The 14,969-nt window shown below is 47.0% G+C and overlaps 1 protein-coding gene across 1 annotated transcript in view; it reads left to right on the forward strand.

Annotated features, from left to right (window-relative positions):
* IQSEC3 (IQ motif and Sec7 domain 3) overlaps nucleotides 1–14,575 on the forward strand; it is a 23,715-nt gene extending 9,140 nt beyond the window's left edge. Inside the window, exons 3-11 of the mRNA XM_009071679.1 lie at nucleotides 4,694–4,816; nucleotides 5,462–5,628; nucleotides 8,303–8,442; nucleotides 9,269–9,394; nucleotides 10,507–10,606; nucleotides 12,714–12,875; nucleotides 13,644–13,736; nucleotides 14,374–14,417; nucleotides 14,501–14,575. Of these exons, the coding sequence (XP_009069927.1) occupies nucleotides 4,694–4,816; nucleotides 5,462–5,628; nucleotides 8,303–8,442; nucleotides 9,269–9,394; nucleotides 10,507–10,606; nucleotides 12,714–12,875; nucleotides 13,644–13,736; nucleotides 14,374–14,417; nucleotides 14,501–14,575 (1,030 nt within the window). The remainder of the gene's footprint in view (nucleotides 1–4,693; nucleotides 4,817–5,461; nucleotides 5,629–8,302; nucleotides 8,443–9,268; nucleotides 9,395–10,506; nucleotides 10,607–12,713; nucleotides 12,876–13,643; nucleotides 13,737–14,373; nucleotides 14,418–14,500) is intronic.
* Nucleotides 14,576–14,969: the final 394 nt, after the last annotated feature.

The raw sequence follows: 14,969 nt of genomic DNA on the forward strand, positions 1-14,969 counted from the left end.
GGCATGTGATACTGTGAAGATCATCCCACTTTACTGCCCACCTAGTAAATGCAAAACACCAGAGAAGTGCCATAGTGACTGCAAAGCCTTTGATGTATAACAGGGAGTTAGGTGAGAGTAAGCATTTTATGAGGCTTGAGCACTTTGGTATGTTGTTTTGCCTTCCCACACCTTCATAAGCCCAGCACCTAAATGCCCTCACATTATAATCTCTCTTCCATCTTTCTATTATCATTCGACCTTTAACTGATTTTCTTGGAACTCAGAAAAGGTGTCTGGACAACTCACAAGTAATTATACATGCTAGCCAGAGGAAGAAGGGAGAGAGCACAGGATTTTCAACAGTTTTTGACTACAGTTGACACACTTTGGTAATGCTAAACTGCTCAGATCTGTCTCTTTAGGAAGATGTAGCATGTAATTTTCTCGTGTAGAAAAGGCTTCAGTCTTTAAAACGAGGATTTATTTTGCCTGTTGTTGGCCACCACCAAGGTTAGTGTCTTCTAGCAGTTTATGAATGCCTTTAGTCAGTGGAGAGACAGGGGTCCCTCAAGAGTGTTATTTTTCTCTAGGTACTAGTTTAGGCTGGACATTAGCTTTTAGGCATTTTATGTTAAAGGGCATAAATCCCATCTGTAACCTATTTTAAGCATCCCACAGAACAACCACTCACTGTGATCAGCATCCCACAGTAAGATACAGCCTCTTCTGGGAATCTGCTTGCACAACCTGCCCTGCAGCCAGCTGGGAGGAGTCAGTGGGGGCCTACCCAGGGTTTCAGTGTCTACCAGTCCAGGGAAAACAGCACCTATGTGGTACTGAGAAGTTTCAGTCACATCTGTTTGCAGAACAATGATTTTGTTCCTTTGAAAAAGTCACACCCAAGGCATTAACACATATTTTTAGTATGAGATGCATCATTGTTGCATCATTCCTTTATTCTGTGTTTATTGGTTGCTTTTGTTCTCCTTCATTCATACTTCCCTTCACTTTAGCTCATTCTTCCTCTCCACCTGTTTCTGACTCAGAAATTGTTTCCTTTTATAGTTCATTCATGAGCAAAATAATGTGAGTGATACCATGAGTGGAATCGGCTGTACTGCTGGTACTGGATAGTTTGTGTTTAGGTCGTGGGACTTGGAAGTGCAGAAGTGGCTGTCCTGCTGCATTTGCTGTCAGAGGAGAACTGGGCAGGGATTCAAGCAGAGGAGATGCTGTGCTGAGTTGAGGGCTGGTTGGTGTTGGACTGTAAGTTGCTGTAGAGACACTCTCGCTGGGAGTGTGCAGTTCTCCTGTCTGTCACGCCTGTATTGTCTTCTCTTTCTCTCACGGGAAGTCAGGGAGACAAAAACTGCACTTGGGAGTGTAAGAGCTGTGCTGGGAGCCCAGCAAAGAGGCTGTCTCTCAAAGAAGTGATAAGATTCCTCTTGGACTGGCAGAGTGAACGTGTCAGGTTAGCCCAAACTAGCCTTCTTACCCCTTCTCACTGAGGACATTATAGAGGATCAGTAAGGGACTTGAATCATGGGAGGGTTTGAGCAGCTTGTGCTGCAGAGCAATAGGTAATGATGTGATGGAAACAGGACAGAGGGAAGAATATGTTAAGCAGTTCTGACTTCCTGCTGCAAGCAGACCTGTAGCACAGATCAGATGTCAGCAAGAACAACTTTCCCATGCCAGGCTTATAAAGGCTGAACATGCAGCTTGAACCTACCTAAATCCCCAGGGAAACAGTGGTTTTCCTTGTCCCCCCAAGGGAATGTTTCCAATGTCCCTTGGAGGGAAAGGTGTAGGATGGGAGCCCTCCCCTGCATGACCAACGTGTCTGGAGTGGGAACATATCTGCACTTGCAGGGCAGCTTTGGTGCAAGACATGGTACACTGGGCAGTTCCTTGCTTAGGACAGAGTAGATGCCCATGTAGGTAGCCATGTGAGCTACCAACAACTGTGGGAGGGCAAGTAGGCATGGTTCAGCCCCAGAAAAAACCCCAGGCAATACATGTCATGTAGGATCCCCGAGAGAGGGAAGACCGGTGTAGGCTGTGGTTCCTGTCGTAGAGACTGTCCTTGCACAAAAGGGCATGGAGGGCAGGACTGGGTCACAGACCTCTGTTACTGATGAAAGGAGCCAGTGAGTCCTGCTAACTTTTCTTGCTGTTTGCTTAAGCATGTGCAGGGTAGCTTTCTCCCAGGGAGCTGAGCTCTTCCTCTACAATTCAGCCACATCCTGTTTCGTCTTCAGAAGGCTTGTAGAATTAGGGAAGATGAGAAAAGGGATGGTTTTTATTATTTTCTTTGTACCTTGTGATTTTAAACTTTCCACCTGGCTGCTTTCCCTATTGCTCCCTCCTTGAGTGTAGGCTGCAGATTCATTACAGACATGTTTAGCTGCATCCCAGCTCCTGCTGCATTGTCACCTGAGCAGAAAAGCTGGAAAATAGGTCATTACACTTGAGTGAGCAGATCCCAGCCCCACATGATACAGCTGCTTCCTGCCTTCACTGAACCCTTTTGCCTCAGGCTTTTTTGCCATGCTTAGCCCTGTGCTAAATCTTCTCAGTTCTGATGCTGTTATGTCCACCCCCTTTGGGGGCAATCCATGCCCTGTGGCCTAGGAGACAGCGTGGCTACCACAGAGATAGCAGCTGAGCAAAATAATCCATCTAGGAGCCCATATTTTGGTCCTGGCACCTGGCCTAGAGTATCTTCAGTTGCGAGGTGCTGTGTGTTGGGTGCCTCAGGGCAGATCAAGCTCCCCTTATGTATGCAGGTAGCACAAGAGCCCACAAACCCCACATCTTCTTCATGAGACAGGAGGTCAGCACTTTTCCTGCTCACTTCAGCAACATGATCCAAACATTCAAAGTCCTATCCCTGCAGATACTGGGCTAAATGCGTCTCTGGATGCACTGTGAGCTCAGTTTATGTGGCTTGTTGCTAGTTTGTGGGCAGGAAGAAGTTGAAACAGGAGGAGATTTTATAAGGTGATTATTCTGCCTTGGCTTTATTATCTTCATTATTACTAGTGGTCCTGGAATGGGCATCTCACAGGTGTTCTGCTGTTTGTGGAAAAATGAACTTGGCACTGGTTTTGGCACATGACCGTAAGCTGTTGGTTTATTCCTTGGATGCAGAGAGCCACCCACTCTCATATCCTGTGTCAGCTTCCAGGGTCTCTACCTTGGAAAGAAAAGATCTCCTTGCCCTGGTTTCACAAAGAAAAGTTGCATTGCATTCCAGGGAAGCTCTGGCACAGGCACCACAGTGTGCTGGGAAAGGTAATGCGACTCTGTACAGGAATATTTTTTTTTGGGTAAGAATAATGACGGACAGGAAGGTAAATGGTACATACCATAGCCACTGGAGAGTAGATTAATTCAATGTCTGTCTTTGTTAAAATAACTGGTTTTCTAGACAAGGGACATGTAGAAGGTAATTCTAGACTTCAGGAAAGCATTTGACATGAGAAATTGTTAGTTAGAGAGTAGAAGAGAGAAAATTGGCAGAGAAATCATAAACAGGGGAGAGAATTGGCTGATGTAGATATTAGTGCCTACATACTCTGCTGAAATGGGAAGCTGGGCCTATGGGAGGTTATGAACAGAGCTTTCTGAGTCTAGTCTTTTGATTAATGTTTGCAGTAATGACCTGAACACAAAAGGTAGGAACATGCTAACAAAATGTGCCAAAGCCACATGGGGACTGCATTGTCATTACAAGTGACCGAAATATGCAGTAAGAATAAGAACAAGGAGGTGATTTGACTAATACAGACAGCAACAACTGTCACACTAGGTTTTTCAGACTAACAGTGAAGTCTTTGTAAGCTGAGAATGCTTTAGTGGGAAAAAAAAGAGAGGTGGCATCCCCTTCTTGGCCGGGAATTACTAGTGGGCACTGCATCACTTTAAAATGAAAGAGACACCAGATGAGATGGTGATATTGCAATGTTATTTCTGAACACCAGCTTCCATTTCCTGTTTTTCTATGAGCTGGCTCTGGTCTTAAAAGACCTAATGAATGTTGCTGCAGTGTTTGAGAGGGAGTGAAGACTAGTGAGGAAGGTATGGGTTGCTAATGGGAATGTGTACTGGACAGAATGGAAGGTGAGAACAGCCTAGTGAACAGAGGTAAGAAAAGGATGGATAAGCAGGTAATGAACAAGTACATGTGCCAAGAGGGAGGGAGAAATGGACAATGTGTGAAGGATTACCAGATCATAGGAAAGTCAGAAACAGATGGATCTGTCTCTATGTTGATATGGGTATTGATATAGGTGTCTAAATATCTATGTCAATATAGACGCCTAGATATCTGTATAGATAGAGGTAAATATCAATACACACATATATATACTTTGTCTGTATATGCATATGTGACTAGATATGCTGTATATGGTATATGGCTGTGTCATGGTATGTACACGTACGCACAGAGACGCATATATATACACGAACACATACATAGATACAGTTAGGCACAAGAGTTGTTCACCAGCTGTAGAATGCAGGAATCACTTGTCTGAAATTGCCACCTGTTGTAAGCATGACCTGGCAGCTGTAGTGGTGCCTCGGGGCCTCTCCGTGTGTTTCCCCTGGGCCCTGAGCCTTGGCACTGCAGTGAGTGCCTGAGTGCACTGAGCTGCCTGGGGTCACCGTGGCAGGATCTCCTGACCGTGTCCCCCTCCTGCAGCTGCGTCGTGGATGAGATGGACTTCTCGGGCATGGAGCTGGACGAAGCCCTGCGCAAATTCCAGGCTCACATCCGCGTGCAGGGGGAGGCGCAGAAGGTCGAGCGGCTGATTGAGGCTTTCAGGTAAGAAAATGAGCCCTGCAGCCCCTGCTGCAAGCAGGTGGGAGCAGAGAACAGCCCAGGGCAAACAACCAGCAGTCACGGAGTGAGTGGCCAGGGACTTCCCTTCCAAAGAGGGTGATCATGGAAGGTCTTCTGAAGTACAGAATCCTCTGTGCCGGTGCTGCGTCAGACCCGTGTCCTTGTCAGATGTTCAGTGGCATGAAGGGCACAAAGGGCCGGAGTGAAGCCAGTGCTGACATGTTGGCCAGCAAGGTTCACTGGTAACTCACGGGAAGAGCAGCAGTGGGTCCTCCTAGGGGTGTTGAGTTGCTCCCTTGGCACATCCAGAGGAGTGCTTTGCCCTTAGCCAGCACACCTGGCTGTAGACACCTCCTGTATTACTCTTACATAGTGACACCAGTCTGAGGAGTCCTCTCTAATCTCACTTGCTTTTTTGGTTCCTGAGGACAAGAAGGCTGAAGTTTCAGTTTCCTACTTGAGCCGTTGGTGGGGAAATTTGCCTTTTGAGAGCAGTTGGTTCCTTCTGGTTTGTGTGAGAGGTAGAGTGAAAGGTAGAATTTGATCCACTTGTGATAAAGCCATTGCCAGGCTGGAGCAGAGGGCTACCATGTTCCATGTTAAGTGTGTGCATCCCTCCTGCTGCAGCCAAAGGTACTGCATGTGTAACCCAGATGTGGTCCAGCAGTTTCACAACCCGGACACCATCTTCATCTTGGCCTTTGCAATCATCCTCCTCAACACGGACATGTACAGCCCCAACATCAAGCCTGACAGGAAGATGATGCTGGAGGACTTCATTCGCAATCTGAGAGGTGAGGGTCCTGCTTTGATTGTTTTTGCTCTCTTGCTGCTCTAAATTCTGCCTAGGCAAAGGCAGCAAAAGCCTGCTGGGTTGCTGCTGCTGCCTGTGAGCCAGGCATGGAAGGCCCTTTGAGGTGCCTTCTAGGGTGATGGGGAAAGGGAAAATCTAATTAGCTTTGTTTTCTGTGGAAAGTTGTCCAGCCTTCTCAGAAAACAACTATTTTCCTTACAAGATGATTCCATCTTTTAATAGATCTCATTGCTTGGAAGCAGTCCATTGTATTACGTTTTCCCATTGTTCAGCTCCGTCCTTCCTAGGCCCTGCTGGATTGTATTAAACAAGCCCTTCCCCTGCTTGCTGGTTTGAATATATGAACACACTTTCCTTCTGTTCAGTCTAAATCTTCCCCTTCTTAATTGCCTGCATTTACGTACAGTAACTGTAGGCGTGACAGAGTTCATGCATTCATTGCCTTTTTGCAATTTCTGATACATCAGTTCCCCAAATAATCTGTTTTCAGGGTCCTCCCATCTTGGTAATAGGCTGCTAAAACACTTTTTCAGACGTGATCACAACATCGTCTTACATAGACCCACCGCCTCATCCTTACTTTCAGATCTGCTACTGCAGCACAGTATTGTTTGGCCTTTTTGACATCATGTCTAGATGAATTCTTGTCTAATTTCCCAGGCATTTTCACTCTTAGGTCATCCTAGGCCAGCCGTCTTCCAAGTTTCTCTTACTGCACATCTACAATTCAGATGAAGCTCCCTCAAAGTTTTTCCAGGGTAAATTCCTGTCTCTTTTGAAAGATTTTGAACTTCTGTGGGTTTCTTTGACTTGTTTCTTTGTTCCGATTGGTGTTCAGAAAGTGTCGTCTCAGCCTCCCACACCTTCCACAATTTCTCATCCACTTCAGACTAGTATAACGTGACACTGAGGCCCTCTTTCAAGTTAATTCCAGAGATACTCAATGGGGCTGCTCTCTGCCATTATCCCCTGTAGTATTCCAGCTGATAACACTTAACTCAGAAGGGTGGATTTTTTTTAATGTAAACTTACACTTAGCATTGCTGCAAAATCTGCCAGTTCACATCACAATGATTTAAGCCAACCTGGGGGTCACTCACCTCCAGTGTTTAACACAACTCACTAGAGCAAGTGAATGTCACCCCATTACAGACAAGGGGAGACAGTTCATTCCAGACTCCACTGCCCAGGTTAGTAGCTTCACCAGCGTGTTCAGAAAAAATATGGGGTATTCAGGATGCTTTTGCAAGGATGTGGATGGGGGAGCCAGGAGCTGACAGTTCCTCTCTGATCCTCACCTGCATCACTCGGGGTGCATGTCAGACCAGGGAGCTGGAGGGAAAGTAGAGAAAATCGGTGTAAAATGACTGAAGGAATTCAGTTTAGGGTACATGTCAGACCAGGGAGCTAGAGGGAAAGTAGAGAAAATCAGTGTAAAATGACTGAAGGAATTCAGTTTAGAGGAAGGACTGGCAGCTTGATTTGCAGTGTTTGGCTCAAGGAAGGGTATAAGAAAACTTTTCTGTCAGGCTCTGGAGGGTCAGACAGCAAATACTGTGAGAATTTTCTAAGGAGATGTAAAAGAGGAAAGGGGCAGGGCCAAGACATGTATCACAGGCAGAATAGCAGGAAAGTATTACTCCTAGGAGACGACGCAGATGAAAAATCGTGGAGGTCATCAAGCAGACAAGGAGAGCAGATACTTGCATTGGCAGGAGCAGCAGCTGAATCCCTTCTTAGGTCTTCTCCACATCCAGCACTTCTGATGATATGAAATCAATGCAGGGATTGCTGCTGAGTGGCCCAAAATATACGAATGCTAAATTGTGGCTATAAAACCTTAAGGAACACATGGAAAGGAGCCACTATGCAGAGCAATGGAATAATGAAATCTTCTGCATTGGCTTTAGAAGTGTCAGTCTCTCCTGCTGGTGCATTACATGCATTAGAGCAAGAAAGAATCATAGAATCATCAAGGTTGGAGGAGACCTTTAAGATCATCAAGTCCAACCATTAACCTGTCACTGCTGTAACCCTTAAACCCTGAACCATATCCTCCAGTGGATAACTGGAGATAACCAGAGATCCAGACACTTCTTAAACACCTCCAGGGACAGTGACTCCACCACCTCCCTGGGCAATCTATTCCAGTGCCTGAACACCCTAACAGGGAAAACATTTCTCCTAAGACCTGATGTCACTCTCCCCTGTCTCAGCTTATGGCCATTCCCTCTAGTCCTCTCCCTGCAGCCATGGCAGGAGAGACCATTCCCCACCTCTCTCCAGCCCCCTGTCAGGGAGTTGGAGAGAACCATGTGGTCACCCCTGAACCTCTTCTCAAGGCTAAACAAACTCATTCCCTCAACCCTTCCTCATACAACATGTTTTCCAGACCTTCTCTCATTGCCCTTGGCTGGACTCACTCCAGAACTTCAATGTCTTTTTTGAAGTGAGCAGCCCAAAATTGAACACAGAGCTCAAGGTGTGGCCTCACCGATACCATAGAAGACAGCCTAAAGTGAAGTATTGCTATTCCCCTTCAGAATTCCCAGCACTGCACAGTGCACAGGCAGTAGTGGCCTGCCAGGGACCAGCAGCTCCTCCCCTTCCTTTTCTCTCTGACTAGCCTGCCCAACATTTTCTGTGTCTGGCAGGGGTGGATGATGGTGCTGACATCCCGCGGGATCTGGTGGTGGGGATCTATGAGAGAATCCAGCAGAAAGAGCTAAAATCTAATGAGGACCATGTGACTTACGTCACCAAAGTGGAGAAGTCCATAGTTGGAATGAAAACGGTGAGCACCCACAACCCCTCTGTCCCCCACTCAACCTCTCTGTCCCCCACCTACCTCCCTGTCCTGTTCGCTGTGGTTTTCCTCTATGCCCCTTCTCCTCTTATGTAATATTTTCCTTGCCTGTCTTGATTAATTTACTCCTTTTTCTCCATATGCTTTCTTCCCTGCTATGTCATACTTTCCTAATTTTGGGGGACCTCCTTGGCTAGAGTTTACAATATCTAGTGCAGTAATTGTTTGCCCAAGAATCTTATTGCAGGCCCTGCCTGCCAGTGCTCCACTGATAGCTCTGCAGTGTTTGAAACTTTCAGGCCTTGTAAGGGTATAGGAAGTGGAAGGCAAAGCAATAGAAATCAGTTTTACTGATCTGTCTCTAATGGGTTCCCTGAAGAATGCTGGGGTTAAGGGATCCCCAGATGCACAGGCAGCTTTTTTAGCAGTAACCAATATGTTAAGGCAAAAACATGCATACTGTTTACCCAAAAGGAGCAGAGTAATTTCTCAAAGCCCAGGAAACCTGCAGATGTCCAGTGGGACAAGAGAGGATGAGCAGTCACCCAGTGATTGGAAGCCAGAGGTGTATGAAGGTAGGATGCATGAGCAAGAGGTTTGCTGTAGCCTGCCCTCTGATTTATCTGGACCACAAAGGCATAGCTCTCTCTGCTATTGCACCAGCAGGAAAAGTGATGGCAAGGAGTGATGGTGAGGAGGTGATTTGAGTGGGCTTGTGCTGCTGTCACTGGGCAGGGTTGTGCAGGCTGAGGGTGGAGGAGACCCACAGTGGCACTTCCCTCAGCCTGTGCATGCCCCTGTGGGTTTCCTGCAGGTTCTGTCCGTGCCCCACCGCCGGCTGGTCTGCTGCAGCCGCTTGTATGAAGTGACTGATGTGAACAAAGTGCAGAAGCAGGCAGCTCACCAAAGGGAAGTTTTCCTCTTCAATGATCTGCTGGTGGTGAGTGTGCTTTGACAATTAGATGCTACAGTAATAAAACTCAGCCTCATTTCTATGAAGAAACCTAAACCCAGTCCACAACATCCATTTTCCCCCTGTCCTAAGGACAGACCATCTCCCAGTTCATCAGCATTGTAAGGCACAGCTCTGGAACCATCACTGTTAAGTACCTACTAAACCCAAAACTCCACTAACCCTTGAAAAAACAAACTGTCACATCCCACAGCCATCCAGGCAATGTCATTGCTCTCTCTCTCGTGCCTTTGCCAGCAGGGAGGTTCATTTCTTTGTCTGTACTACAGTAGACAGAGCCTTTTCATGCACTTTAAGTCTTGTCTGCCAGACACTTTAAAACCACTGCCTTCTAACATGGAAAAGACTGTAGCAGATGAGACAGTTCTTACCAGACCCCCAAATGTGTATAGTACTTTTGAAAGTGTCCTGCCCCAGAAACCTTGCAGTGGAGTTCAAGTACAAGAGAGCAGCAGTGCACTGGGACTGGGAGGAGGCCAAACAAAATGGAAATTCTGCTGAATGTAATGACAGAGTGAAACTGTGGTTGCTGCAAATGTAAGGCTAAACCCTAACTCTTTGTAGAAGCAGAGGACAAGAGAGCTTTCTCCACCTATTCCTTTGCACCCATTTGTACAATTGTGAACCTGGAGAGAAGGTCTGCTTCTTGCTATCCCTCTACTCCATGGGGTAAATCAGATCCATAAGAACTAGTGCTGAGTTATGAGGTCAGCACAGCATTCACATACACTCTTGTTCCCAGCTCTAAGGTATTTATGATAGGCTTCCCTTTGCCTTTTGGTCTGGCCCTCAGTGAAGAGAATTACTGTTGCAAAGTCAGAAATGTGGTAATCAAAAAGCCAGCACCTCTAGGAGACAGTTGAGTGAGCCCCAGGGCAATGCCTACAGAATTGCAGGAGAGTTACAAGTGCAGCATGCCAGGCAGCTCTCTGAGCAAAGAGCCTGTCAGTCACCAAGCCTTGCTCCCATGTACAGTTAACAGAGCTTGCAAAAAGCTTTCTTGCTGTGAGCAGTTTGCATTGTTCTTGCCTCACTGTTCCCCAGCAACCTGCCCAATGATGCATCTCTCCCTCCAACAGATCCTCAAGCTATGCCCAAAGAAGAAAAGCTCTTCAACGTACACGTTTTGCAAGTCAGTTGGCCTGCTAGGGATGCAGTTCCATCTCTTTGAGAATGAATGTAAGTCCATTGCTCCTTGGTTGCCTGGAGGGGTTTGGCAGGGGAGAGGATAAGGAGGGAGGGGGCTGTGTCACCCAGTGTGAGTTTGCATCAGGAGAGAGATTCTATCAGGGTTAAAAGTGGAGGGGAGAAAACTGAGGCTTGGTGCTGAGAAAATTACTATTTAGGTGCAGTGTGATGCAAAGAAGCTCCTGGTATCTCTCCTAGATCTGAGCACCTGCAGAAGGGCCTCATTGAAGGATCTGGCTTGTCAGGGTGGCAGGGAGAACATTAGTGGTGAGGAATGAGGGAATCAATCCCCATATATATTATACTTCCGTCTCAGGAGCCAACTGTAGGTGGAGAATCGTGACACTGCTGCTGCTGCTGCTGCTGCCAGCTTTAGCCCCTCTCCTCTCATGCCCAAAGTCACAATTCCCACTGCTGCCTTTGATGTCAATAGAGGCTCAGGTGCTGCTGCCACCTCCCTGCACAGTGCCCTGCTATGCTGCAGGCTTCCCAAGACAGAAGCAGAGCCCTTGGAGCAACGCCCACCAAAGCGTGGCGAGCGGCCAGCCCTAGTCAGCCTGACCTTGATGGTCTGGGAATGGAGCCATGATATGTCATGGCTGAGGCTGGTTGTGTAGTGGAGGAATTCCAGAAACAGGCAGACTCCCTGCTGGCACAGGCAGAGGGGGAGCACAGCAGTCCCAGGCAAGCATGACTGATGCCCACTGGGGTTTTGTGAGCACATGCAGGACATGCTTTGACGAAGGCAGACTGTAGCAGCACTGTGGCTATAATAAGTTTTTACATCCCTCCTCTACTCTATTGGCAGCATGAGTCACTCAACACCCTACTCTCTGCAGCATGTGGAGGCTCTTACATCTCTGTATGAAGGAAAGGGTCATTCATAACTGAGCATCCCCAGGAGGTATCGTCAGAGCTGGAATCACCTTTCAGGAGTAGTGTGACTATCCTGGGAGTGCCCTAAGGTCTTCTGGGAAAGGCATCCCCTGCAGAGACAGAAAAGCAGATGTACTAAAAAGTTGTGATCTGAACAGATGAGAGAGACACAGGATGGGAAAAGGGACTTGGCACACAAACAGAGGTAGCTGAGGGCTGGCAGCAAGTAACAGGCTAGTTCTTTGGCTTGTTTGGGTAAATACGGAGATAGGAAGACTGCCTGCAGAAGGCAGGCAGATGTAGGAGGAGTGCAGAAGTGAAAGCAGGACTGGAGAAGAGAGAAATTAACTTTAGAGAAATGTGAAAGGAAAGAAGAACAGAGGTTGAAACCTCTGTGCATTGAGCAAAATGTACAGGAAGTCCAGTCAAAAGTGTGGCAAGTCCTCTGCACACTCTTGTTCTCCTGCTTCTGTTGGCTGAATCTCCAGCCACCATCTCCCTGCACACAACCTGATCTTTAAAACACAGGGGTTTTGCTTTGATATTTTCTGTCTCTGGGGGAGTTTTGCTTTGATATTTTCTGTCTCTGGGCATGTCCTTTCATTTACATTCCTGTGTGTTTTGCCTGCGGAAAGTACTGAGTGGAGACCTACAAACCCACATCTTTCTTTTTACCATTCTCTCTGTACAGCACTGTGAGCTCCCCACCCATGCTCAGCCAACACCCCTGCCATATTTTCTGCAGATGAAAGTAGAGGCTGGGGAGAAGTCCTGCCACTGTGGATGTTAATGGCTGTTCTGGGTTTGACTCCAGGAGACGAGCTCTCCTGCTGCATCTCCCACAGGAGAAAAAGTGTTGTTGGCCTCATATACACTGTTTACTCTTCCACAGATTCAGAAGGGCTTTGCAGTCCTACCTCTGTGCTCGGGTTCCCAGGGCCAGTGTTACATTGAGTGTAACTAAGAGCTAGAGTTTTCTGGTTTTGACAGTGCTCTTGGTGCTGGTGGCACTTGCACTCCTGCTGCAGCTTGGCTATTCTGTTCTCCTGGTGGGGCTGCAATGCTGCAGGTTCCCAGAGTTTGCAGTGTGACAAACTCTGGGCATGCCATTCCGTTGGACTCATGCTGAAAACTCTCTGTCCTTCAGAGGTACCAAAGCAGCCAACTACTCCAGCAAGAATACCTAATGCCTCTTTATTTTGTTGACACATCTTCTTTACAGATTACCCCCATGGCATTACACTGGTGACTCCAGTTTCAGGCTCAGAGAAGAAACAGGTACTACACTTCTGTGCTCTGGGTGCTGAGGAAATGCAGAAGTTTGTGGAAGATCTGAAAGAGTCAATAGCAGAAGTGACAGAACTGGAACAGATACGAATTGAGTGTAAGGGTCTCTAAGACAATTCACACCAATGCCATCACACTGCGCATGACTACAAGGGAGAAAGGGTAAAGGAAATGGGTTCTTCATGAAGAGGTGCAAAGAGGATGAGTAGCACAAGTCTGCACAGGATTGCTTTTGGGTTCACTGATAGGATGGAAAAGCAGTCAGGCTCTGTGACCGCTGGCCAGCAGGAGAAATGGAAGAACTTAACTACTTATGATGCTTATGAAACAGGGTGTAGGATACAGTGGCCTGGAATAGTGAAGCTTAGACTGTCGGACCCAGAAAACTCTTCTTTGTTCCATACTCCTTTGGCTGTGCAAATACGATCTGTAGGTAGCTGGGACAGGTCTGGTATGCTTACCAGAGTTTTCTTTCACTCCAGGAACGTCTAGAGGGCAAGCAGCCTGTGTCGCTCTGTGGTCTGTCTTATATATAAGATGTCCATGTAGCTTTTGATGACCTTTCTGTGTATAAACTGATGAGCCAAAGTAGCTCAGCACCAGTGGTCCCCTCCTGTGCAGCACTACACTATTCTCTATAAATGTAGGTCATACGTAGGAGGTTGTGTGGAGATATGTAAGATCCTCCACATGTCGAGTCCTCTCCAGTTTCTGTTTCTTGCTTGGCTGTTCCTCTCTCCCTTCTTGACACTCTGTTGTGATTTGCTTGCATTAACTCTCCTTGCTGACTTCCCATTTTTCTCCATCAACATGCTGGTGTCCTTCCCTCCACCCCTTTCCTCATTTTATTTCCATTTTCTTGCAGGGGAATTGGAGAAACAGCAAGGGACAAAGGCTCTCTCATTAAGGACCAACGGAGCCCAGATTGAACTGCAGTCAAAGCAAGGGTCTCCAACAGGTAAGAGGACACTCAGCTTCGCCTGGTCAAGCAGTGCTGCCTTTGCAAATGTGTTCTCATTAATTCCTGGGAGAATAAGTGCAGAAAGAAACATTCAGGTTTATATCATTTAGCCTTGGGCAAATAGTGGAAATATGAGAGCATATGCATTCTTCAAATACCCTAGAAAACCACTGAAGTCCTACTATCCAGCCTGTAGCTGTAACGTCTAGTAGAGGTGTTACTGATGGAGCATGGTAACTTCTGAAGAAAGGGCCCCACTTTTTCTTCCCTGAACTGGTGAAACACAGTAACAATATTATTAACTTCCTCCAGCCTCCTCACTAACACTTTGGACCAGCCTCTTCCTATCTAAAGCTTTGTGTCTGTCCATGCTTTGGCTTGTATGCCAGCAAACAAGTGCAGAGGTGAGTGGCTACCAACTCACTAGAATGGCACTGAGATCAGGACCTAAGGACAGGACCCCAGAGAGGCCTCCTTCTACCCTACTAAGCAGCTATCAGGTTGCAGGAGGGTCTGGATTTGTTCTTGTTTGGTCCTGCACCTCTCCCTTTAACTTTCCAGTCCACAGTATGAGGGCCAGCTCTTGACTAGAGGCACCGACCTCATGAGTGAGATATTTTGTTTTATTTCAAAGGCAAGAAGGATTTGGGGGAGAAGGTCTCGGACAGCACAGTGGAGGTAAGTAGAGTGCAGAGCAGCTGAGGTAAGTAATCCTCTCTCACTTCAGCTCTTCTCACATTCTCTGTTGTTTCTTTTCTCAGGTTTTAATCAATGCCTCCCCAGCCAGACTGACAATTTTACCAATTTCCAGAGATACAATTAAAAGTTACTGCTAGGACGGGTAATACAACTTTCAAATCCAAACTAAACTTCAAAGCATTTTCAATCCGTTTTTATAACTGTAACATCCTTCATGGACCAAGCTCCCAAGCGCTGTAGACTAACCCACCCCACTGCTTATGGGGAGACTGAGAACCCCACTAAAGACTTCCCTGACATGCTAACTCCATGCAGCATCACATGCAAATTCCCCACAGCCCAGCTTTCCTGCACAGTCTCTGCAGCTCTGTCTCTCCATCTCCCTTTGAAGGGGATTAAGCATGGCCTTTGTATACCAGACTTTCTCTATAGCTTCATCTTCCTAGATAGGGAGCTTGGCTGCCCTATGTACATTGCAGGAATGTCTAGCATCCAGTGGGTTGCCTGTTTCTTTGCAGACACCTGTACTGC

The sequence above is a fragment of the Acanthisitta chloris genome, unplaced genomic scaffold (genome assembly GCF_000695815.1).
Source record: "Acanthisitta chloris isolate BGI_N310 unplaced genomic scaffold, ASM69581v1 scaffold5473, whole genome shotgun sequence".
Classification (NCBI taxonomy): Eukaryota; Metazoa; Chordata; class Aves; order Passeriformes; family Acanthisittidae; genus Acanthisitta; species Acanthisitta chloris.